The sequence below is a fragment of the Trichomycterus rosablanca genome, chromosome 22 (genome assembly GCF_030014385.1).
Source record: "Trichomycterus rosablanca isolate fTriRos1 chromosome 22, fTriRos1.hap1, whole genome shotgun sequence".
Taxonomy (NCBI): Eukaryota; Metazoa; Chordata; class Actinopteri; order Siluriformes; family Trichomycteridae; genus Trichomycterus; species Trichomycterus rosablanca.
The window spans coordinates 14,748,554-14,774,167 of NC_086009.1; the positions used below are offsets into that span (position 1 = coordinate 14,748,554).

General features: G+C 43.4%; 1 protein-coding gene across 1 annotated transcript in view; it reads left to right on the plus strand.

Annotated features, from left to right (window-relative positions):
* The window catches only part of LOC134300331 (beta-1,4 N-acetylgalactosaminyltransferase 2-like), a 76,466-nt gene that overhangs the window by 1,961 nt on the left and 48,891 nt on the right, over window positions 1–25,614 (plus strand). The window contains exons 2-3 of the mRNA XM_062985052.1: window positions 7,364–7,469; window positions 15,181–15,458. Coding sequence (XP_062841122.1) covers window positions 7,364–7,469; window positions 15,181–15,458 — 384 coding nt within the window. The remainder of the gene's footprint in view (window positions 1–7,363; window positions 7,470–15,180; window positions 15,459–25,614) is intronic.

Here is a 25,614-nt window from a genome sequence, read left to right on the forward strand (position 1 = left end):
CCCAGGTGGGGCGGCCCGGGTCCTTTCTGTGCGGAGTTCGCATGTTCTCCCCATGTCTGCGTGGGTTTCCTCCGGGTGCTCTGGTTTCCTTCCACAGTCCAAAAACATGCAGCCAGGCTAATTGGACACACTGAATTGTCCTATAGGTACCTAGCTGCTAGGTTGCATTAACCAGTGCACTGTAGTGCCGGTCCCAAGGCCGGATAAATAGGGAGGGTTGTGTCACTAAGGGCATCCGGCGTAAAAACTGTACCAAATCAATAATGCGGATCAGGATCCGCCGGCGACCCCTAACGGGAGCAGCCGAGGGAATAGAGAGTGCATCTGGTCATCAGGTGGCTTGTGTCATTGTTGTTTTAATATAAATTAAAAAGGATAACACACTAGCACACCAGAGCACACATCTCAAACTCTTACGTTGGGTGCCTGCACAGACATTGATTGGATCATCCGTCGGGTTGGATGCCGGAGGCGATTCCTCATAACTGATCCAATTACGACCTCTGCTGGCAGACCGATGGTGCCTGCACATAGACGGGGGATAGTGGGGATTAGTGCGTGACTTTCAGTACACAATACGAAAGCCAATGTATGCATACACTGTATGCCATAACATTTAAACCACCTCCTTGTTTCTACACTCACTGTTCATTTTATCAGCTCCATTTACCATATTGAAGCACTTTATAGTTCTACAATTACTGACTGTAGTCCATCTATTTCTCTACATACCTTTTTAACTTGCTTTCACCCTGTTCTTTAATGGTCAGGACTCTTGCAGGACCACGACAGAGTAGGTATTATGTAGGTGGTGGATCATTCCCAGCACTGCAGTGACACTGACATGGGTGGTGGTGTGTTAGTGTGTGTTGTGCTGGTATGAGTGGATCAGACACAGCAATGCTGATGGAGTTTTAAACACCTCACTGTCACTGCTGGACTGAGAATAGTCCACCAACCAAAAATATCCAGCCAACAGCGCCCAGTGACCACTGATAAAGGTCTAGAAGATGACCAACTCAAACAGCAGCAATAGATGAGCGATCGTCTCTGACTTTACATCTACAAGGTGGACCAACTAGGTAGGAGTGTCTAATAGAGTGGACAGTGAGTGGACACTGTATTTAAAAACTCCAGCAGCGCTGCTGTGTCTGATAGACTCATACCAGCACAACACACACTAACACACCACCACCATGTCAGTGAATGATCCACCACCCAGATAATACCTGCTCTGTAGTGGTCCTGTGAGGGTCCTGACCATTAAAGAACAGCATGAAAGGGGGCTTACAAAGCATGCAGAGAGACAGATGGACTACAGTCAGTAATTGTAGAACTACAAAGTGCTCCTATGTGTATATGCCTATTTTTTACCAATGGGACCAGTCCTCTGCTGTGTTGATTTTCTCCCCTAATGTAGTCGTGTCCAGTTACCCTGGTTGCGTTACGCTTCATCTCTACCAATACAACCCTCTACTGCTGACTGAGGAGCTTCGCAACTGACCTAACACACACCCCCTCCGACACGTGTGCAGTACCGACTGCCTCTTTTCACCTGCACGAGGTGAGTTCATATGCGGATCAGCCTTGTGCACGGAGAGCCACACCCTGATCAGCATTATTCCTCAATCAGCAAGCAGAAGTCGTAACTGCACCAGTTATGAGGAACCCTGGTCCGCTGGAAGTCCCAGCTCTGGTGTGCTAGCGGATTTTACCGCTGCGCCACCTGAGCGGCAATTACAAACGCAACACAAACTAAATTTAATTACTGGTCATCCCACCCTCATCAGCAACAACTCTGACTAAATGCCACAGATGACTGAAGATCAGTTTTCCATGTTTTTTGTGAAGGGGCACCACATAATATTAAGCACTCGTATTTAGGGGGCACCACAGCGAATCATTCTGGTCCACAGTCCTGATTTGGCCAGTTTTTTTTTTTTTTTAATGGGTGGAGGCTCGTATGTTGGGTTCGATGCTAAACGGGATTCCTCATAACTGATGCAATTACGACCTCTGCTGGCTGATGGATGGTGCCTGCACAGAGACGGGGGATAATGGGGATCAGTGCGTGACTCTCCATACACGATACTGAATCCTTTGTGAACGCTCCTCGTAAAGCTACCTTTCCTTATTGTATCCGGGCTTGGGAACGGCACTAGGAGTGCACGCTCCGGTTCGACCACCCCCTCCCCACACATAGCCCGGATCTCACTGGTAGTGGGCTAGCGTGTTTTACCGCTGAGCTACCCAACTCCGTTACAACTCACTTATTACTGTCATTCATCTCTGAGCACTGCTTTCAACTGAGGAATTGAGGCATGAAGTTTCCTGTGTTTGAAAAAAGCAGCTCTCACTGTGGTTAGCTGTAGTCCCAGAGCCTGATACATTTTGCTAACGTTCTCTCACCTGTTCCAGATTCTGCACCAGTCAAGCAAGTCTTGCTTTAGTGTTTAATCAGAACGTTTATGTTGTGTATTAATTATTTAAAAATGAATTCGATCAGTTTAGGGGTACTTTAACAGCTGCCTTTACATTTTTTACATTTAATTACGCCACTTCTTCTTAAAGGTTGTAGTTTTTCTGAAGCTTTGCATTTTTAAACAGTATTTGGCCTTTCATTCACTTTAAAGCCAGGTATAGGAAATCAAAGTCTGCTGAATTAAACTAGTTTTAACTATGAACTGATTTATATATTAGGAATTATTTGACAAATGCTAATTCAGGAGGAAGGAAAGAAACTCTGTAAATCTTGTTTCTCCTGCTTTGGATATAGGGGGAAAAAAATCATTTATGGACAAAATAGTAAAATTAAAATACATAAGGGGTATGGAATAGTTATTTATGTTTACAAACGGTGAAAACTAAAATGTATTAAAACAGTATTATCTATGAAAAGGATATTAGCATTCCTTGTGCACTGTTACTGTTAACAGATCCATATTACTGGCAAGACAAGTGTTTTTCTTCTGCTTCAATATTTCACTGTATTAAATAAAAGAAATGAAAAAGCTTTACTGACTTTCTACAGTGTTTCTCATATACAGCACACTGATCAGCCATAACATTAAAACCACCTCCTTGTTTCTACACTCACTGACCGTGTTATCAGCTTCACAGGACCACCACAGAGCAGGTATTATTCAGGTGGTGGATCATTCTGAGCACTGCAGTGCCACTGACATGGTGGTGGTGTGTTAGTGTGTGTTGTGCTGGTATGAGTGGATCAGACACAGCAGCGCTGCTGGAGTTTTTAAAAACCATGTCCACTCACTGTCCACTCTATTAGACACTCCCACCTTATCCTACCTAGCTCATCTATTGCTGCTGTTTGAGTTGGTCATCTTCTAGATCTGCATCAGTGGTCACAGGACGCTGCCCATGGGGCGCTGTTGGCTGGATATTTTTGGTTGGTGGGCTATTCTCAGTCCAGCAGGGACAGTGAGGTGTTTAAAAACTCCAGCAGCGCTGCTGTATCTGATCCACTCATACCAGCACAACACACTGCTGGTTGAATGCCAGCTGGTTGCTTGGTCGCAGCACATCGCTGCCGTTCTGAACCTAGGGTAAGAAGCCAAATTTGGGCGGCACGGTGGCTAAGTGGGTAGCACTGTCGCCTCACAGCAAGAAGGTCCTGGGTTCGATCCCCAGGTGGGGCGGTCCGGGGCCTTTCTGTGTGGAGTTTGCATGTTCTCCCCATGTCTGCGTGGGGTTACTCCGGGTGCTCCTGTTACCTCCCACAGTCCAAAGACATGCAAGTGAGGTGAATTGGAGACACTAAATTGTCCATGACTGTGTTTGATATAACCTTGTGAACTGATGAACAAGTAACTAACCATTTCTGTCATGAATGTAACCAAAGTGTAAAACATGACGTTAAAATCCTAATAAACAAACAAACAAGATGCCAAATTTGCAGGCATCATAAAGGGCGTATACAGCTACTCCATGCAATTTTTTAACTGGAGCCCCACATGGTTCTGTACTTGGTCCAATTCTTTTTTTTTTTTTTTTTTTTTTTTTTTTTTTTTTTTTTTTTTTTTTTTTGCTTTTCTACACTTTTAACCTAACCAGAACTGATGTGGGTTTAATGCCTGGTGTAAGCTTAATACAAAAGTTTTGGGAATTATGTCAAAATATGTGCCAATGACACATTTGTCCCAACCTTTATCAGTTTGATAAAGTTGGGAACTAGGGTTTGATACTGTCTTTAATAAAGAACCATGGTACACTGAGGAATTACAGTGGAGTGCTGGAGACTATGCCAGCTTTTCAATGGGCACAAGGCACACAGTAACACCCTGGATTGGAGCGCCAGTCCATCGCAGGGCAGACACACACACACACACACACATTCACCTATAGGGCAATTCAGTGTCTCCAATTAACCTGACTGCACGTTTTTGGACTGTGGGAGGAAACCCACGCAGACACGGGGAGAACATGCAAACTCCGCACAGAAAGGACCCGGACCGCCCCGCCCCGTGTGGATCGAACCCAGGATCTTTTTGCTGTGAGGCGACAGTGCTACCCACCCATCAGGAAGAGACGAATTAGTCAAAAGCAACTACTCTTGTATCAAGGAAGAATGGGAATGAATGTCACTTGCAAGACTGCACCAGTTAGTGTCCTCAGTGTGTATTAATGGGAAAGTAAGCAATAAATGTAACACACTGGTAAATATGTCTCAGACTTTCCAGAAATGACGTGTGTACATTTTAAAGAAAAGGGGCAAATACTTTTTCCACTGCACTGTAATTTCTTTATTTGTACGATTTACATGAAACATTTATTTATACACGCTGTACCTTTTTTTCTGATCCTTAGCAGCCATGTGATCACCTTTTTAAAACGATCATCTCTTGTTTATGATGTACGGTGTTTACTTTGAATTATCATTCGCTGCTGTGTGGGTGAGTGTGAGAACAATTTGTGCTTGCATTAGTCAGCAAGAAGCCTCATGGGACAGGACCGGTACAGTCAGAACTGTTTTGCTATTCTCTGCTGCATGTGGGAAAAGATGCTGCTTTGCTTTTCTTTGTTGGGGAACGTTGCCAAAAAAAAGAAAGCAAAAAAAAAACAGGAAAAATAAACCTCAAGAGCATGCATTTCTGTCTTCTAACAAAATATGAAAGCTATTTCATAGGAAGAATTAACACAAGCATACCATATTATTACAACCCCAAATCAGAAAAAGTGTTCCTTACATTTACTTTGACTTTTATTTTATTGCAGACAGTTTAAACCCAAGATATTTCATGTTTTGTCTGCTTAACGTCATTTCACTTGTTAATATACATCCATTCCTGCATTCAGGCCTGCAACACATTCCAAAATAAGTTGGTATCCAAAAGCAGCATCCCGAAAAGGCTGAGTCTCTGATGAGTAAAGATGATCAGAGGATCTCCAGTTTGTCAACAAATGTGTGAGAAAATTATTAAAATGTTTAAAAACGATGAACCTCAATGAACGATTGGAAGGGATTTGCATATTTCTCCCTCTACAGTGCATGATATCATTAAACCATTCAAGGAATCGGGAGGAATTTCAGTGCGTAAAGGCCAAGAGCGCAAGCTTAAGCTGAACGCCTGTGATCTTTGATCTCTCAGATGGCACTGCATCAAGAACCGCCACTCAACAATAGCTGATATAACCACATGGGTGAGGGATTACTTTGGCAAACCTTTATCAAGCACTACAATACAGAGTTACATGCACAAATACCACTTAAAACGTTACTGTGCAAAAAAAAAGCCTTATGTTAACCATGTCCAGAAGCGGCGTCGACTTCTCTGGGCTCTGAGGCATCTAGGATGGACCATCACACAGTGGAAATGTGTATTGTGGTCAGATGAATCAGCATTCCAGGTCTTTTTTGGAAAAAATGGACGTTGTGTGGACCATCCAGACTGTTATCAGGAACAAGTCCAAATGCCAGGCTCTGTCATGGTATGGGGTCGTGTCAGTGCCCTTGCCAAAGGTAATTTACACTTCTGTGATGGCAGCATTAATGCAGAAAAAGTACTTTGAGATCTCAGAGCAACATGTGCTGCCTTCAAGACGTCATCTTTTCACTGACGTCCATGCACTTTTCAACAAGGCAATGCAAAACCACATGCTGCACACATTACAAAGGCATGGCTGCGGACGAAGAGGATACGGGTCTTGGTCTGGCCTGCCTGCAGTCCTGATCTGTCCCCAGTAGAGAATGTGTGGAGAATATTGAAACAAAAAATGCAACGACGACAACCCCGTACTGTTTCACATCTTAAGACGTGTTTGCAGGAATGGGGCAAAATAAAAGCTGAAACACTTTAACTGTATGGTTTCAATGAACCTGTGCCCACTGTATCCTCAGATCCCTGCTTGGCATCCAGTGTTTTACTCTGCCGAAATTCAAGTTATCATTTCACCTGGTTTATATCAATGTCTTGCTTTTTCTAGACTGTGGTAAAGTCCTGAGTGGGTTCTTTATTCTGCTGTGTACTCGACACGCCACACAGCTCTCAGCTTATACTGACTCATTTTCAAAACTCTGATTTGATCTAAAAATAGATAAAGCAATTGGCGCTGCCAGGAACAAGGGCCGAAACGATTTCATTTCACATCATGCACTGTTTTATTTTTAAAACATTCTAAACGTTTCTTTTTTTGACAGGCTACGACAGCAGTGCTCTGACACAAGTAGGAAAGGCTGTAATGAGCTTCATCTAAAGTGGATCTGAGAGCAGCCTGAAACAAACACTGGTGTGCGCCCAGTAGTGGTGAATGGTTGTTGTTTCGGTAACCCACATTATTTCTTGTTATGCCGGTCTGTTCTGGCAAAAAAAAAATACTAATTTTAGGAAATGTATGTCTGAGCTGAGCCGAAAGAGCAGGATGCTTTTGACCAGAAACTCTTGACCTAATTGGTTAAATACAGCCTTTGTGTGCAGTCAGAAGATAAAATGACATCAAATGACAGACTAAATAGTGCCGCTACCCCAATACCAGATGAAACACTATTCCAAAAGATAAATCTTTATACTACTCTTTGGTTTATTAGCATTTTTGGGTGGCAGCTGTCTTAATGAATGCCATTTTTGTCCAGTCACTTTATGATGGAAGTTTATAAGCCAAGTGTAAGTCTGATCTGCAACCAATTTGGATTAATGGGGAGTGTGTGGAGAGGGTTCCCAGCTTCGAGTTCCTGGGGGTGCATATGGAGCTCTAACACCTCGGCGGTAGTGAAGAGGGCCCAACAGCGCCTCCACTCTCTGAAGATCCTCAGGAGGCTCAACCTGAAGAAAGAACTGCTGACTGTTTTCTACCGCTGCTCCGTGGAGAGTGTGCTGACTTACTGCATCTCTGTGTGGTTCTCCAGCTGCACCACGGCACACAAGAAGGCGATACAGAGGGTCATCAACACCGCCCAGAAAATCATCGGGCACCCTCTCCCATACCTAAAGGAACTCTACAGCACCCGCTGTGTCAGGAGGGCACACAGAATTAAAAAAGACAGTACACACCCAGGGTACCGGATGTTCGAACTGCTGCCCTCTGGTAGACGTTACAGGCAAATTAAAACAAGGACAAATAGACTGAGAGACAGTTTTTACAACATAGCCATAGCTCTGTTAAACACAAACATGTGACACATCATGTGCCATTTCAATGGGTCTAGTGCAATTTAATATTTCACTTTTAATGGGCCAAGGTGCAATGTGCAACTTCTAATTTACATTAAAAAATTTCAATGGGACATGTGCAATGGGACATGTGCAATCGCTTCTGTTTTGTTTGAGTGTTGATTTGTATTTGACTCGGACTTGTTTCAAATGACTCAGACTCGACTCGTGACTCGCAAAAAATGACTTGTGGACAACAAAAGTCAGCAACATTAGTTACGTGTGACAATATATATACTGTATATATACTGTATGTATATATACTGTATATATATATATATATATATATATATATATATATATATATATATATATTGTAACACGTAATATATATATATATATACATATACTGTATATATATATACAGTGTATCACAAAAGTGAGTACACCCCTCACATTTCTGCAAATATTTTATTATATCTTTTCATGGGACAACACTATAGAAATAAAACTTGGATATAACTTAGAGTAGTCAGTGTACAACTTGTATAGCAGTGTAGATTTACTGTCTTCTGAAAATAACTCAACACACAGCCATTAATGTCAAAATGGCTGGCAACACAAGTGAGTACACCCCACAGTGAACATGTCCAAATTGTGCCCAAAGTGTCAATATTTTGTGTGACCACCATTATTATCCAGCACTGCCTTAACCCTCCTGGGCATGGAATTCACCAGAGCTGCACAGGTTGCTACTGGAATCCTCTTCCACTCCTTCATGATGACATCACGGAGCTGGTGGATGTTAGACACCTTGAACTCCTCCACCTTCCACTTGAGGATGCGCCACAGGTGCTCAATTGGGTTTAGTCCATCACCTTTACCTTCAGCTTCCTCAGCAAGGCAGTTGTCATCTTGGAGGTTGTGTTTGGGGTCGTTATCCTGTTGGAAAACTGCCATGAGGCCCAGTTTTCGAAGGGAGGGGATCATGCTCTGTTTCAGAATGTCACAGTACATGTTGGAATTCATGTTTCCCTCAATGAACCGCAGCTCCCCAGTGCCAGCAACACTCATGCAGCCCAAGACCATGATGCTACCACCACCATGCTTGACTGTAGGCAAGATACAGTTGTCTTGGTACTTCTCACCAGGGCGCCGCCACACATGCTGGACACCATCTGAGCCAAACAAGTTTATCTTGGTCTCGTCAGACCACAGGGCATTCCAGTAATCCATGTTCTTGGACTGCTTGTCTTCAGCAAACTGTTTGCGGGCTTTCTTGTGCGTCAGCTTCCTTCTGGGATGACGACCATGCAGACCGAGTTGATGCAGTGTGCGGCGTATGGTCTGAGCACTGACAGGCTGACCTCCCACGTCTTCAACCTCTGCAGCAATGCTGGCAGCACTCATGTGTCTATTTTTTAAAGCCAACCTCTGGATATGACGCCGAACACGTGGACTCAACTTCTTTGGTTGACCCTGGCGAAGCCTGTTTCGAGTGGAACCTGTCCTGGAAAACCGCTGTATGACCTTGGCCACTATGCTGTAGCTCAGTTTCAGGGTGTTAGCAATCTTCTTATAGCCCAGGCCATCTTTGTGGAGAGCAACAATTCTATTTCTCACATCCTCAGAGAGTTCTTTGCCATGAGGTGCCATGTTGAATATCCAGTGGCCAGTATGAGAGAATTGTACCCAAAACACCAAATTTAACAGCCCTGCTCCCCATTTACACCTGGGATCTTGATACATGACACCAGGGAGGGACAACGACACATTTGGGCACAATTTGGACATGTTCACTGTGGGGTGTACTCACTTATGTTGCCAGCTATTTAGACATTAATGGCTGTGTGTTGAGTTATTTTCAGAAGACAGTAAATCTACACTGCTATACAAGTTGTACACTGACTACTCTAAGTTATATCCAAGTTTCATGTCTATAGTGTTGTCCCATGAAAAGATATAATGAAATATTTGCAGAAATGTGAGGGGTGTACTCACTTTTGTGATACACTGTATATATATACTGTATATATATATAGTATATATTTATATAATCCAACATCATTCTGATCATGTCATTTTCTGCTCTCTAATAACGCTCCGGCCGTCTTAACCCACAACGCACGCAATGGGTAAATGTTCCAGCCAGCTTCCGGCGTAGTGATGAAGCGTCGCTCCCTACTTAAAATGGTGGAATACGTAGTGCACTTCACAGTAACAGATAATGTGAATGGAACGCGCCTACAGAATTGGCGCTAATGCTTTTAAGAACCACTTTCTGAACCACTCAGACCTTCTGATTTTAATTTTTAGTAAGAAATGCTGTTATCTGCTTGTATTTAGTTTGCAGCGTCACACAGATGATGTGTCAATGAAACGCTTGATTGGCTTTCTAACGAGTTTGTGTTTTACTTCACAACCGGGAAAAGTTTGGAGGTTTTTAATTATAAGCACATTTACAAAATAACGGATTATATTCCTAATGGGACACGCAGTTATATATTTATCATCTGGAACAACATAAGTTAAGGTAAGCAGTATTATGAATATTTTGCTGTATTTGGGATTTTGGCCGCTGTGCAGTAATTTGCAATGAAAACAAAACGTCCGTTTAAGCTTTTAACTGGTACCTAGGAAAGTAAAGGCACTAAGTAAAACGGCTAAATACAGTCGCTAATCTGTTGTTTTTTATCTGAACTTACATATTATTTGTTTATTTCTACGCTACATTTCCAATATATGTTTTGTGTATATTATATTGACTTGTGACTTGACTCGGACTCGTATTTTGTGACTTGTGAACATCTCTGGTGTGTGTGTGTGTGTGTGTGCGTGCGTGCGTGTGTGTGTGTGAAAGAGAGTATGTGTGTGTGGGTCATAAAAGGAAGACAATGTTTTGAATGACAAGCAAACCTATACATCAATATGTAGCTATATAAATAAATGCACACATGCATGCATGCACACACACACAGAAACACACACAGACAAACACATGTAATACATACAGTAAAGTCCATCCATCCATCTAATGTTAGCTAGCTTGGTTAGCTAGCTAGTTTCGCAAACTATAAAATAGGCAAATTTGATGATAGATGATAAGAAACACATACTCCTTCACACAATATACATGAATGACACACACACACACACACACACACACACACACAGAGTACATACAGTAATGTTAGCTAGCTTAGTTAGCTAGCTAGTGTTAATTTGTTGATACATGATAATTAGATATACTCTTTCACACAGTAGTCATGAATGACACACACACACACACACACACACACACACTCATTTCTGAGGTAAAAATGAAGATAACACTTACATGTACCAGTTTGTTTATTAGGATTTTAACGTCATGTTTTACACTTAGGTTACATTCATGACAGGAACGGTAGTTACTCATTACACAAGATTCATCACTTCTCAAGGTTATACTGAACACAGTCATGGACAATTTAGTATCTCCAATTCACCTCACTTGCATGTCTTTGGACTGTGGGAGGAAACCCATGCAGACACGGGGAGAACATGCAAACTCCACACAGAAAGGACCCGGACCGCCCCACCTGGGGATCGAACCCAGGACCTTCTTGCTGTGAGGCAACAGTTCTACCCACTTAGCCACCGTGCCGCCCTACACGTATCAGATCTTGCTGTGTAAATTAATCTTCTTAAGGGGTGACACTTATGATATAGTCTGTGTGGTCCACAAAATACACTATATTGCCAAAAGTATTCACTCACACATCCAAATCATTGAATTCAGGTGTTCCAATCACTTCCATGGCCACAGGTGTATAAAACCAAGCACCTAGGCATGCAGACTGCTTCTACAAACATTTGTGAAAGAATGGGTCGCTCTCAGGAGCTCAGTGAATTCCAGCGTGGTACCGTGACAGGATGCCACCTGTGCAACAAGTCCAGTTGTGAAATTTCCTCGCTACTAAATATTCCACAGTCGACTGTCAGTGGTATTATAACAAAGTGGAAGTGATTGGGAACGACAGCAACTCAGCCACAAAGTGGTAGCCACGTGAAATGACAGAGCGGGGTCAGCGGATGCTGAGGCACATAGTGCGCAGAGGTCACCGATTTTCTGCAGAGTCAGTCGCTACAGACCTCCAAACTTCATGTGGCTTTCAGATTAGCTCAAGAACAGTGTGTAGAGAGCTTCATGGAATGGGTTTCAATGGCCGAGCAGCTGCATCCGAGCCTTACATCACCAAGCGCAATGAAAAGCGTCGGATGCGGTGGTGTAAAGCACGCCGCCACTGGACTCTAGAGCAGTGGAGACGTGTTCTCTGGAGTGACGGATCACACTTCTTCGTCTGGCAATCTGATGGACGAGTCTGGGTTTGGCGGTTGCCAGGAGAACGGTACTTGTCTGACTGCATTGTGCCAAGTGTAAAGTGTGGTGGAGGGGGGATTATAGTGTGGGGTTGTTTTTCAGGAGTTGGGCTCGGCCCCTTAATTCCAGTGAAAGGAACTCTTAATGCTTCAGCATACCAAGAGATTTTGGACAATTTCATGCTCTCAACTTTGTGGGAACAGTTTGGGGATGGCCCCTTCCTGTTCCAACATGACTGCACACCAGTGCACAAAGCAAGCTCCATAAAGACATGGATGAGCGAGTTTGGTGTGGAAGAACTTGACTGGCCTGCACAGAGTCCTGAATTAGAGCGGCGACTGTGAGCCAGACATGCTCATCCGACATCAGTGTCTGACCTCACAAATGCGCTTCTGGAAGAATGGTCAAAAATTCCCATAAACACACTCCTAAACCTTGTGGAAAGCCTTCCCAAAAGAGTTGAAGCTGTTATAGCTGCAAAGGGTGGGCCGACATCATATTAAACCCTATGGATTAAGAATGGGACGTCACTCAAGTTCATCTGCGTGTGAAGGCAGACGAGTGAATACTTTTGGCAGTATAGTGTATCTCTTCCTGACAGTCACAGTTTATAAGAATCAGGGGTTCCCATGAAATTGTATACGAAATGAATGAATGCATTTTTGACCCACCTATGGAAGCTTGGGGTAGTACGAATTTTGTAAAATGTATAAAAGGTAAGTGTAAAAAAGTGGCATGAGGAATAGTTGGAATATGAAATGATGACTTTTCATTATAAAGATATTACAAGAAAACAACCTCACCGGGTCATTTTTGACCCACTTATGCACTTATACTTCATTAGTTGTCTAGTATTGAAAGAATGATGTTAACCCAGTTGCCCCTAGGTGGGACTAAATGTTGTGCTGCTGATAAGATGGGAAGACATTGGAAGACATTGTAACTGAACCTTTCATAACAGTACAGCTTTATTTCAGAAATGAGACTTATAAGATTTATAGGATTTAAGTGTAACATTTAGGTTTAAAGAAGACGTAAATGCATCATAAAAGAAAGATTGCAGCCCAATTCTGCCATCTGCTGCTTAACATCTGCATTGGGCAACAAGATTAAGTTTCACAATGATCTACCATACGACCCAAAGCATGTTGACATTCTCCTATTATTGACTTTAGGTATACACTGCTCAGCCATAGCATCAAAACCACCTCCTTGTTTCTACACACATTGTCCATTTTATCAGCTCTACTTACCATATAGAAGCACTTTGTAATTCTTCAATTACTGACTGTGGTCAATCTGTTTCTCTGCATGCTTTTTGCAGGACCACTACAGAGCAGGTATTATTTAGGTGGTGGATCATTCTCAGCACTGCAGGAACACTGACATGGTGGTGGTGTGTTAGTGTGTGTTGTGCTGGTATGAGTGGATCAGACACAGCAATGCCGATTGAGCTTTTAAACACCTCACTGTCACTGCTGGCTTAAGAATAGTCCACCAACCAAAAATAACCAGCCAACAGCGCCCGTGGGCAGCGTCCTGTGACCACTGATGGAGGTCTAGAGGATGACCGACTCAAACAGCAGCAATAGATGAGCGATCGTCTCTGACTTTACATCTACAAGGTGGACCAACTAGGTAGGAGTGTCTAATAGAGTGGACAGTGAGTGAACACGATATTTAAAAACTCCAGCAGTGCTGCTGTGTCTGAGTCACTCATACCAGCACAACACACACTAACACACCACCACCATGTCAGTGTAACTGCAGTGCTGAGAATGATCCACCACCCAAATAATACCTGCTCTGTGGTGGTCCTGAGGGGGTCCTGACCATTGAAGAACAGGGTGAAAGGGGGCTAACAAAGCATGCAGAGAAACAGATGGACTACAGTCAGTAATTGTAGAACTAAAAATTGTTTCTATATGGTAAGTGGAGCTGATAAAATGGACAGTAAGTGTAGAAACAAGGAGGTGGTTTAAAATGCAGTAATTTTTTCTAAAGAGGGCTTTGGGGCACTTGAGATAGGTCTGACTGGCAGAGCCGGTTCACCTGAAACTGCGCTGGTGTAAATAAGTGGGTGGGGTTAACTAATAGCAGATATTTTTCTAGCCAAATTAAGCATATAGCTCAGCAAGTTTAGGCAGTCAGAAAGCAGAGTTTGTGCTTCACCGGACGCGTTCAAGTTGAGTTTACTCATGGCTAAAATAAACTGTGGCGCTTCTAGCTGCAGGACCCTCGTCATGACCGGTCAACTTTGATCATCGCAGCGTAACTCCGCAGCGAAACGGGCCAAACTTCTAGGGCGAATGCTGTCAGGTACAGCAGGTGTAGTATGAGTCGATGAGTCGATTCTGTTACAGGACTCGGATAAAATGAGTCGACTGTGTGCCTTGTGCCCATTGAAAAGCTGGGATAGGCTCCAGCACCAACCCTACATATTTCTCTACATACTTTTTTTTAACCTGCTTTCACCCTGTTCTTCAATGGTCAGGACCCCCACAGGACCACCAGAGCAGGTATAATTTAGGTGGTGGATCATTCCCAGCACTGCAGTGACATAGTGGTGGTGTGTTAGTGTGTGTTGTGCTGGTATGAGTGGATCAGACAGCAGCGCTGCTGGAGTTTTTAAATACAGTGTCCACTCACTGTCTACTCTATTAGACACTCCTACCTAGTTGGTCCACCTTGTAGATGTAAAGTCAGAGACGATCGCTCATCTATTGCTGCTGCTTGAGTTGGTCGTCTTCTAGACCTTCATCAGTGGTTACAGGACCCTGCCCACGGGGCGCTGTTGGCTGGATATTTTTGGTTGGTGGACTATTCTCAGTCCAGCAGGGACAGTGAGGTGTTTATAAAACTCCATCAGCATTGCTGTGTCTTCTCCACTCATACCAGCACAACACACACTAACACGCCATCACCATGTCAGTGTCACTGCAGTGCTGAGAATGATCCACCACCCAAATAATACCTGCTCTGTGGTGGTCCTGGGAGAGTCCTGACCATTGAAGAACAGCATGAAAGGGGGCTAACAAAGCATGCAGAGAAACAGATGGACTACAGTCAGTAATTGTAGAACTACAAAGTGCTCTTATATGGTAAGTGGAGTTGATAAAATGGACAGTGTGTGTAGAAACCAGGAGGTGGTTTTAATGTTATGGCTGATCAGTGTATATGCATTCAACATTTTATACGTTTTGTTTCCAGATTGATCCATCAGTATTCAAAAGTCACGAGATGGTTCTGAGCCTGGCGTTTGCCCTCTCCTTCCTCCAGCGCATGAATATGAAGTTGGTGGTTGTGATAGGAACTCCTGCTGAACTGGTCAATGATGACGGTGCACCAGTTTCCTCTGACTGCCAGACTCTGCTGGTGAAGCATTGCCAAGATCTTGCTGAGGCCTTGCAGAACAGCTCTGCTTGTGTTGTTCCTTTCTTTAGTTCTGATGTAATGCTGCAACTTCAGGAGTCTGAGCATGGCAGCAGGTTAGTCAAAATGTCCACAAATGACCTTTTTTAATTCATTTTTTAAGTGCACTAGATAGTGTATTACATAATTAATTATGTTCCATACGTAGTTCACTTGATAGTGAATTAGTCAATTGGTTTATGTTCCCCACACAGTGCACTAGATTGTATATCAGATCACAGATTTATGTTCCCTACATAGTGCACTAGATAGTGTATTAGATAAAGCATTCATGTTCACTACATAGTGCACTAGAAAGTATAACTAGATGATGATTTGTGTTCCTTACATAGTGCACTAGATAATGTATTACATAATTAATTCCCTACATAGTGCACCAAATTGTATATCAGATAACGGATTTATGTTCCCTACGTAGTGCACTAGACAGTATATTAGACAATTGATTTATGTTCCCTACACAGTGCGCTAGATTGTATATCAGATAACGGATTTAATACGCGATCGGGGAAAAAAAGTCTGTCGCCTGCGTGCGCGTTTGTGTCGCTCTTGGCCGCTCGTTCTAGATTCCGGGAGATTTTATCTGACTTGCGGGGCATCAGGGAGCCGCTATGTATATGCGGGAGACTCCCGGAACTTCCGGGAGACTTGGGATGTCTGCTGTTGGGCCCTCAAGCAAGACCCTTAACCCTGTCTGCTCCAGGGGTGCCAGCTTCCAAACATGTTGGGATATTCGGAAAAAGAATTTCACTCTACTGTACACGTGTATATGTAAATATGACAAATAAAGGCATCGAAACATCCGAAGTTTTTTACAATTCAATTTAATATATTTTATTTTATTTATGCATTTTCTCCCAATTTAGCATAGTCAATTTGTCTTCCACTGCTAAGGGATCCCTGATTGCAGTCGAGGAGGGTACATTGCTCCTCACGCCTCCTCCGACCCGCACGCAGCCCTTAGCGTAACCCTTTTTCACCCATGCGCTCTGCACAGGCGTCTCTCTATCTGCTAATCAGGGTCCTTACACAGCGTTTCAAGACACCACACACATAGTCCGGTCATCCCGCCCTAGCAGAAATGTGTCAGCTGCAGGCACTGCCAATTATGCCTGCTAGATGGTGCCCAGCTGGCCGGTGGCAATGCCGAGTTTCGAACAGAGGAGTTCAGAATCTCTGCGCTGGTGTGTTAGCGGAATATCCCGCTGCGCCACCTGGGCGCCCCTGATTAAGTCAATTTTAATCAACAAGCACAGGTACGTAGTTTGCAAGTAGTGTGTAGCTATATTTGTTATCTAATAGAGTTGATTTAATTTGTGTGTGTGTGTATGTGTGTGTGTCAGGTGCTGAGTACAGTATCCTTGCCGAGCGATCTGCCGGCGTTATCTTCGGCTGATTGGCTGTGCGTGCCAGAGCGCAGACGGGTCAGAGCCATTGCTCAGCTCCTCAGTCAGCTCCCTCCTGAAAGCTGAGCCGTAGTTACATCAGCCAACACGCTGCTGACTGAACTGTTTAGTCATAAGGGTGAGAAACGTACACACACACACACACACACACACACACACCGCATATGCTCTGTTTGGAGTCTGAAGCATGATTGACGTGCCATTTAGCAGCTCAGTCATTTGCGATCTCAGCTGTGCCATTAGCCGGTCAGGCTTATGCACGGACATGATTGGCTAATGCGACTGTGCCAAGTCTTATATGCTGTGGCGACCTCTAAATATGGAACCACTTCAGCTCACCAGTTCTGCTAGGAAAATGAAACACTGAGGAAACAACTGATCCAAAGTTTGGTCAACACGTCATGGAGAAACCAGAAAGTGAGGCATGTACAGACAAAAATGAAAATCTGTTCCCAGACGTTCAAGCCCCCAACTCTTATGCATTTTTTTTGCCCTATTTCTCCCAATTTAGCATAGCCAATCCGCTACTGGGGACCCCAATCGCGTCCAAGGAGGGTGTATATTCGCCTGACACACACTCCCTCCGTTGTGTGCGCTGCCCACCAATCCCTTCTTATTCACCCATACTTTGGTGGATTTGCGTGTGAGATCGGCTTTGCATACGGAGAGCCACGCCCTGACTTCTGGATTTTTGCACCACGGGCCTGTTTCATATAAGGTATGATTTCAGGGACCGACGGGGCGGGAGGATTTAAAATAGAATTATAGTACTATAGAATGGAAAATCTGTGTGAATTCTGAGCAGAATACCGTTTCTATGAAAGGGTGTACATGGTCTGCAGCAATGCTTAGGTAGGTGGTACATGTCAAAGTAACATCCACATAGATGGCAGGACCCAAGGTTAGCCAGCAGAACATTGCCCAATCAGTGTTAGTTACTTCACCTGTCAGTGGTCATAATGTTATGCCTGGTCGGTGTATATATGTGTGTGTGTTTCTTAAACCTTTCCCACCCTGGACTGTGGATTGCATTAGACCACATATGAGTATTTAATAGATAAATGTAGGTTATTCGTGGTTCGCAAATTTTGCCAAACAACTGAACATTCTGTAAGAGTGTGTATGGTGCTCATATGTTGTTCTAAAATCTCAATTGAATGGATGTACAGTATATTAACAAATGAACCAGTCAAAACATAAAATATTTTGGGTCTATACTTTTTCCATTGAAATATGTCAAAGTAAATTAAAATTATTATTATTATGATTTGCATTTTCCATACTGTCCCAGTAATGTAATGGTAGCACAGTTTTACTAGGACTCTGGATCAGGGTATTTCTTATGTTTGACCAGTTTAATGTTTTATAAATTATAAAGTTGCTAGATCTATAATTATTATAATTTTTAGGTAATAATTATATCAGAATGAAGGTTTACAAGTTTTGTAATGGACCTTTTATCTTAAGCTGGTGCTGCTGGTCACTGAGGACCATATGTTTACGTTCACGGCATTTATCCACAGCGACTTTCAATTGTTACTATGCAGCCACTGTTGGGCCCCTGAGCAAGGCTCCTAACCCTCTCTGAACCACAGCTTCCAAACAAGCTGGGATATGCGAAGAAAGAATTTCATTGTACTGTATATGTGTATATGTACATACGTATGACAAATAAAGACATTCTATTCTATTGAATACAGTCATTTACTCACTTTCTAAACCGCTTATCCTAATTAGGGTCATGAAAAGGATGGGGGGATTGGAGCCTTTCCCATAAACACACTCATCTGTGAACAATTTTATATCTCTAATAAACCTGACTGCATGTCTTTGGACTGTGGGAGAAAACTTCAGCTTCCGGAGGAAACCCACACGGACACAGCTCCACCTGGGAATCAAACCAAGGACCTTATTGCTGTCAGGCGACAGTGCTTTCACCGAGCCACTGTGCCACCTGTTTCTGTATACAAGTCAAGCAGTTTAGGGTTAAGTCAACAAATCATAAAGTCCTGACATTTATGTACGTTACTCTGACACATACCTTTCTAAACATTGTCGTAACCAAGTACGCCCATCATGGTGACGGTATACAGTAACTTTTCTGGATTTGAATCAGTCCTGTTCCCGACAGTGTCTCGCTTACCGCTTGCTAGCTAGCCTATGTATTACGTCCTTCACCTATTTGTACATAATAAAATGCTTATAAAAGTCTATACAAATATAAAATTGTAATCTTACGTTGTAAAGTAGAACAGCTGGCATATGGAGACTGAGTGGCGAGGCAGGATGAATTACTGACTGAAGGAAGGTGAAGATTATTATTTCTCGGACGTAATTGTCAGCGTCATCGGCACAGCACTCTTCACATGGTGTTCATAATTGTGCTCATGGTGGATTTATTCATGTCATAGGTACACGCCACGTCAACAATCTTTTCACCTAGTTCCACTCTTTCTGTTATTTTCATTTAAGTGTCCGTTGTTATTGCTCAGTAACACAACCACTTGACAAAGCAACACTTAATAACAAAGCTCTGCTCGCCAGTAAGCGCCAGAGATGCGAACTGAACCACCGTTCTGCTGTTCAATTTGCAATACTCCCATCATTTTTATTTTGGTTATTTAAATACTTTTAATTATTTGCAAATGCAGGTTCACATGTTACAAATGCAGGACTTACTGTTACAATGGTATTGCAGCATATTGCAGTACGCCTGCCATGACAAAGAGTTCAAGGTGTTGATTGGCCTCCAAATTTCTTATATATTTCTGACTGCAATTACTGCAATTACTGACTGTAGTCCATCTGTTTCTCTGCATGCTTTGTTAGCCCCCTTTCATGCTGTTCTTCAATGGTCAGGACTCTCACAGGACCACCACAGAGCAGGTATTATTTAGGTGTTGGATCGTTCTCAGCACTGCAGTGACACTGACATGGTGGTGGTGTGTTAGTGTGTGTTGTGCTGGTATGAGTGGATCAGACACAGCAGCGCTGCTGGAGTTTTTAAATACCGTGTCCACTCACTGTCCACTCTATTAGAAACTCCTACCTGGTTGGTCCACCTTGTAGATGTAAAGTCAGAGACAATCGCTCATCTATTGCTGCTGTTTCAGTTGGTCATCTTCTAGACCTTCATCAGTGGTCACCGGACGCTGCCCAAGGGGCGCTGTTGGCTGGATATTGGTTGGTGGACTATTCCTAGTCCAGCAGTGACAGTGAGGTGTTTAAAAACTCCATCAGCGCTGCTGTGTCTGATCCACTCATACTAGCACAACACACACTAACACACCACCACCATGTCACTGTCACTGCAGTGCTGAGAATGAGCCACCACCCAAATAATACCTGCTCTGTAGTGGTCCTGGGAGAATCCTGACCATTGAAGAACAGCATGAAAGGGGGCTAACAAAGCATGCAGAGAAACAGATGGTCTACAGTCAGTAATTGTAGAACTACAAAGTGCTTCTATATGGTAAGTGGAGCTGATAAAATGGACAGTGTGTGTAGAAACAAGGAGGTGGTTTTAATGTTATGGCTGATCAGTGTATATAGTTTATTCCTATTAGGAATTAAAAAGATGAGGGAGTTCCATGAGGGAATTATTAAACCTCAAACGATTTACCTCAAACGATTTCAATTCAATTCAATTCAACTTTATTGTCATTATACAATACAGGGTTGTACAGTATAACGAAACACTGTCAGGCTACATCTCCAGTGCAGACAACGAAAGACAATAGTGCAAAGACAATGGGGAGGGGATGGGGGAAGTTACCAAAAAAAAAAAAAAAACATACATAAGGTGCATAGACAAGGTGCAATGCAGCTTGTCATGATACTCTCCACAGTGGATCTGTAAAAGTTACAGAGAAGCTGCTGTGGCAGGTTGACTCTCCTCAGTCTTCGAAGAAAGTGGAGACGTTGTTGTGCCTTTTTGATGACATGTGATGTGTTGAGTGACCAGGTGAGATCCTCAGCTAGGTGGACGCCAAGGAACTTGAAGCTGCTCACTCTTTCCACCGTTGTCCCCTCGATGCTCAGTGGTGTGTGCACTCTACTCCCCCGTCTGAAGTCGATGACCATCTCCTTGGTCTTGCTAACATTGAGGGAGAGGTTGTTAGCAGTGCTCCACTCTGTGAGCATCCTCACTTCCTCCCTGTACAGCCTCTCATCATCGTTGGTGATTCTGCCGATTATTGTGATGTCGTCGGCAAACTTGATGATGGTGTTGGAGCTGTGTGATCTGGCTCACTTTTTCTTAAATTTTAGGACACTTTAGGGCAGTGGTGGGCTAACTAAAAATTGTCCTAAACACCACATTCAATTCACCTTTTTTCCTGCAGTACCCTGAGTTTCAGTTAATTCCACTAGATGGCGCACTCCAAACACTACCGACCTTCCTTTGCTAAAGCAAACTGGATACGCTGGCAAAAATTGGTAATCAAAAAGGGTCAACACTTGTTCCCACTGAATTTAAATAAGGTAGTTAGATAATCTTTGCCTCCTAGATAATAAGTTTACATGTTATTTACATTAGTTAATCCCCCTTATCTGCTACTGGACCGACCAGTTTGTCAAATTTTAAAACCCAGTGTGGCCCTTGAGCCAAAACTTTCAGCCACCCATGCTTTAGGGCAGAGATGGGCAAACTTTTCGGCTCAAGGGCCACACTAGGTTTTAAACATTGACCGATGGGCCGGGTGGGTGCGGGGTGGGGGTTTGTAACTAATATAAATTCACATTCAAACCTTTATTTTCGAGATTAAAGGATGAATTTTTGAATATAAATGAAACGCCAGACTTATCTCAATATGTGCACGTTTACACATGCGTGAATGTGATTTTTTAATGTTTGTACTTGATGTATCGCCGTCTAAACAAAACCAATTCAGCGTTTAAAGCAGCACTTTCGACATTCACTATATTGCCAAAAGTATTCGCTCATCTGCCTTGAACACGCATATGTACTTGAGTGACGTCCCATTCTTAATCCATAGGGTTTAATATGATGTCGGCCCATTCTTTGCAGCTATAACCAGCTAGAGCCATTCTTTCACTAATGTTTGTAGAAGCAGTCTGTATGCCTAGGTGCTTGGTTTTATACACCTGTGGCCATGGAAGTGATTGGAACACCTGAATTCAATGATTTGGATGGGTGAGTGAATACTTTTGGCAATATAGTGTTAAGTTAATGGTTTATGTGTGACGTTTTAAACCAGCCAAGTGGGTAGATCAAGCTGGCGTGATAGGCGACTCTAGTGGGGTAGTAGGGCTCAGTGCGATGGCAAATGTGACGAATGAATATCTGTGCGTAGACCAGATAGACTCGGCTTTAGCAAAGGTCGGTAGCGTTTGGCGTGTGCCATCTAGTGGAATAAACTGAAACGCAGGGTACTGCAGGAAAAAGTTGAAATTAATGCGGTTTAAGGACAATTTTGTAAATACTCAGCGGGCCATATTAAACCACTCCTCCACTCCTGACCGAGGAGAGACATGCCAACACACGCCCCCTCTGACACGTGCAGTAGCCGACCACTTCTTTTTCACCTGCATGAGATGGGTTCATATGGAGATTATTTCTTGGAGGCACCATCAATCAGCCAGCAGAGGTGGTAACTGCAGGAGTTATGAGGATTCCGCTCCGGCATTCCACAGCTGAGACGCAAACTCGTGAGCTCAAAATTTCAGCTCTGGCGTGCTAGTGTGGGTTTTTTTTTTTTGCCAAGTTCACACTACACGACTTTCCAAGTTGTCAGATTGCTGTACAGCTCACACTACACAGCTTTTAAGTGGTTGTGTATTCCACACTACACGACCGATCGGCGATAGGGGATTACACACTACATGATCTATCACCGGGAGCATTCGCAGACGAGTCTGTCTGGCCTCCCAAACTACATTTTGTCACGAAAACACGCAAGAATTGACGAGGGTGTTTAAAGATACCAAAAATGCACATCAACAATAAACGTGTGATCAAAGTGGTTTGTGCGCTGATGTGCAGCGTAAAAGCAAGTAGGAAAAATAAATGAATCCGAATGGATTGGGCTGCGCGACCAGCAGGAATCATCTGTTCTGCAGTGAGTTGGAGGTTAATCAGTATTTTTTGCTATGCAGCATGGGTATTATGGTTTGGCGTGGATGATAAGATCACAAATACTGTAAAGCTTGTGTGTGTGCTGATGTATTCTGATAGAAACTATATTATGCCCCTGTCCCACATTTTTACACTCCTCCCCCTGGTTTCCCCTCAGCCCGTATCTGGCGTTCTCACTGGCTGTAGTTCGACACAGCACTCGCTGCCACTCGCAACCTTCTCGCAACAGCTTTCACACTACAGGATTTTGAGTCGGCAACTGGTCCAGATATTTAACATGCTAGATATTTTTCTCGAGCCACTCGGATCAAGTTGTTGAACAATTCACACATAGTGATCGAGAGCCAAGTTTCGATCCCCGAGTTGCATCTTGCATCTGAGCTGCCACATCTAGCGGCGACCAGTCGGCGAGCGAAAATCAGGGCAAAAATCGTGTAGTGTGAACTAGGCTTTGGCGCTGTTCCACCCGACCAGCCGTTAAAGCATTTTAACTGGGCACATTAGAAGTTCACAGCCTGTTTCACAATCAGATACAGGGTAGGTTTTTGCAATTAAAATCAAGCCTCATCTCTTGGTGCAAAAATGTAGTTGAACTGGTTTTGGTGAACTCCATCTTGTTAATATAGGTGTGAATAAACCGCCTTCATGCCGCCTTTATGTGTAATTACTTTATGCCAGTGTGTCAACACTGACATTGATTACTTTGAATTAAATTTTCTCTAGGCTAAGGATTCAGTTTTGAACCTATGAGGATTCTTCAAAAAGTTTCCGCACTTTTTAAAACTCTTATTTATTAAGAATTTAAAAAACAAATTCACTGTTCTACATAGTCACCTTCCGATGCATTTTTTTTCCAGCGTCGTACAAACTTTTTAATGCCATCAGCAAAAAATGCACCGCTGCTTTCACATCATCACATGAAAATTTTCTTCCCCTTAAAGCTTCTTTTAGCGGTTCCAAAAAGGTGGAAATCAGATGCCGCTAAATCCGGACTAAAAGCGACTCTCGTTTACATTTTCGACATTTAGCAGACGCTTTTATCCAAACGGGACATGAACCATTATGCATCCCCAACTGCCACAGAGTACTGCAGAAAATCCCTCTATAGCAGTGGTCCCCAACCACCGGGCCGCATACTGGTACCGGTCCGTGGGTCATTTATTAATTAATTATTAATAATTAGAGATTGCTACATCAGCAATGAAAACACTAATTTTTTACTGGTGTTATTGTCTCCAATCACCACTAGGTGGGAGCAGCATCTCATTGCAGCGGAAAAAGCTCATTTGTGAGTAGTATAGTTATTCTATTTTAAATCCCCCCTGCTCCCACTTCCCAGCCCAACAGTGGCAACCTGGCAGTGGTGGGGCTTGAACCGGCACCCTTCTGGTTACTAGTCTAGTACCTTAACCACTAAGCTACAGCTGCCCAAAGTATGTGGACACTGATTTACATCCAAAGTGACTTACAGTACTGTGATTGTATATTGTCTAAGCAATTGAGGATTAAGGGTCCAATACTGGACTAGTAATCCAGAGGTCGCTGGTTCAAGCCCCACCACTGCCAAGTTGCCATTGTTTGGACCTTGAACCAGCGACCTCTGGATTACTAGTCCAGTATTGTAACCACTAGGCTACAACTGCCAGGCTACAACTACTCTCTCTTAGTCTCTCAGACACGACCAATTACTACTCCTCCCGCCCTCACCGGTTGGGGACCGCTGCTCTACAGGAAACTAGAATGTGGGAAGATCTCACTGGCCATCTTTCCCTGCTGTTAGCTCGTCAAGTGTCCTAAACTTAACACCTCAGTATCGGATGATACCGAAAAAGGGCACTGGCAAGCAGGGTGCCAGACCTAAAGCTATACACAGTTTACCATTGTCACAGTCATTACACACGGCCGTGTTAGCCCCCTGCTCTCCGGTCTGTGTTACGGTAGTACGGTCAGCTCATGCTGGCACCATGGATGCCAGAGAACTACTGCCATTGAAGATAGCATCTTACAGAGGACATCTCCAGTATTACCACAGCCCACAGTCTTGATGTTTACAGAGGACGCTCAGAGCATAGTGGCTAGTGGTCCTCAGTGAAAACTATCCCAGCCAAGCGCTCTACTAATGGGGGAGACATGAATACCAAAGCTATGCTAATGTACTGCCTACCAAGTGCTACAGTTTACTGACAATCACATGTTGGAGCACATACATTTCAAAAGAAGCAATCTATGCCCTTATAGAGCGACTTCAACGGACTCTGGAAGACATTTGGACTTTGAACTTGCAAACTATGCTCAATGGGCCGCTCCCGGCTAATGGTGTCAATGCATCTTTTACGTCTGAACACTTGTCTCAACAAGTATTTTCGTTCCGCACCAACCATCTGCTCACCATGGCTATGTGCCAAAATGCAAAAACTGCCATGGCACCTAAGAACGATTTAGAATCATTGCATCAGTCTGATTGTGGGCAATCTCTTGCCACATGCTGTCTCGCAACATGCTCATTACAGACAAAACACTTCATGCCTAAAGACTTGCTACCCACATCTGTATTTCCCCTCTGTAACCACAGCTAACAGAAAAAATGGAAGAACTTGCGTGAGAAAGAACTAAACCACACACACTACATCAACCACGTTCATTTTCAGGAAGCACAAATCACCACATGCAGCAGAGTTTGTTATTGCCTATTTACTAAACTGCCTTGGC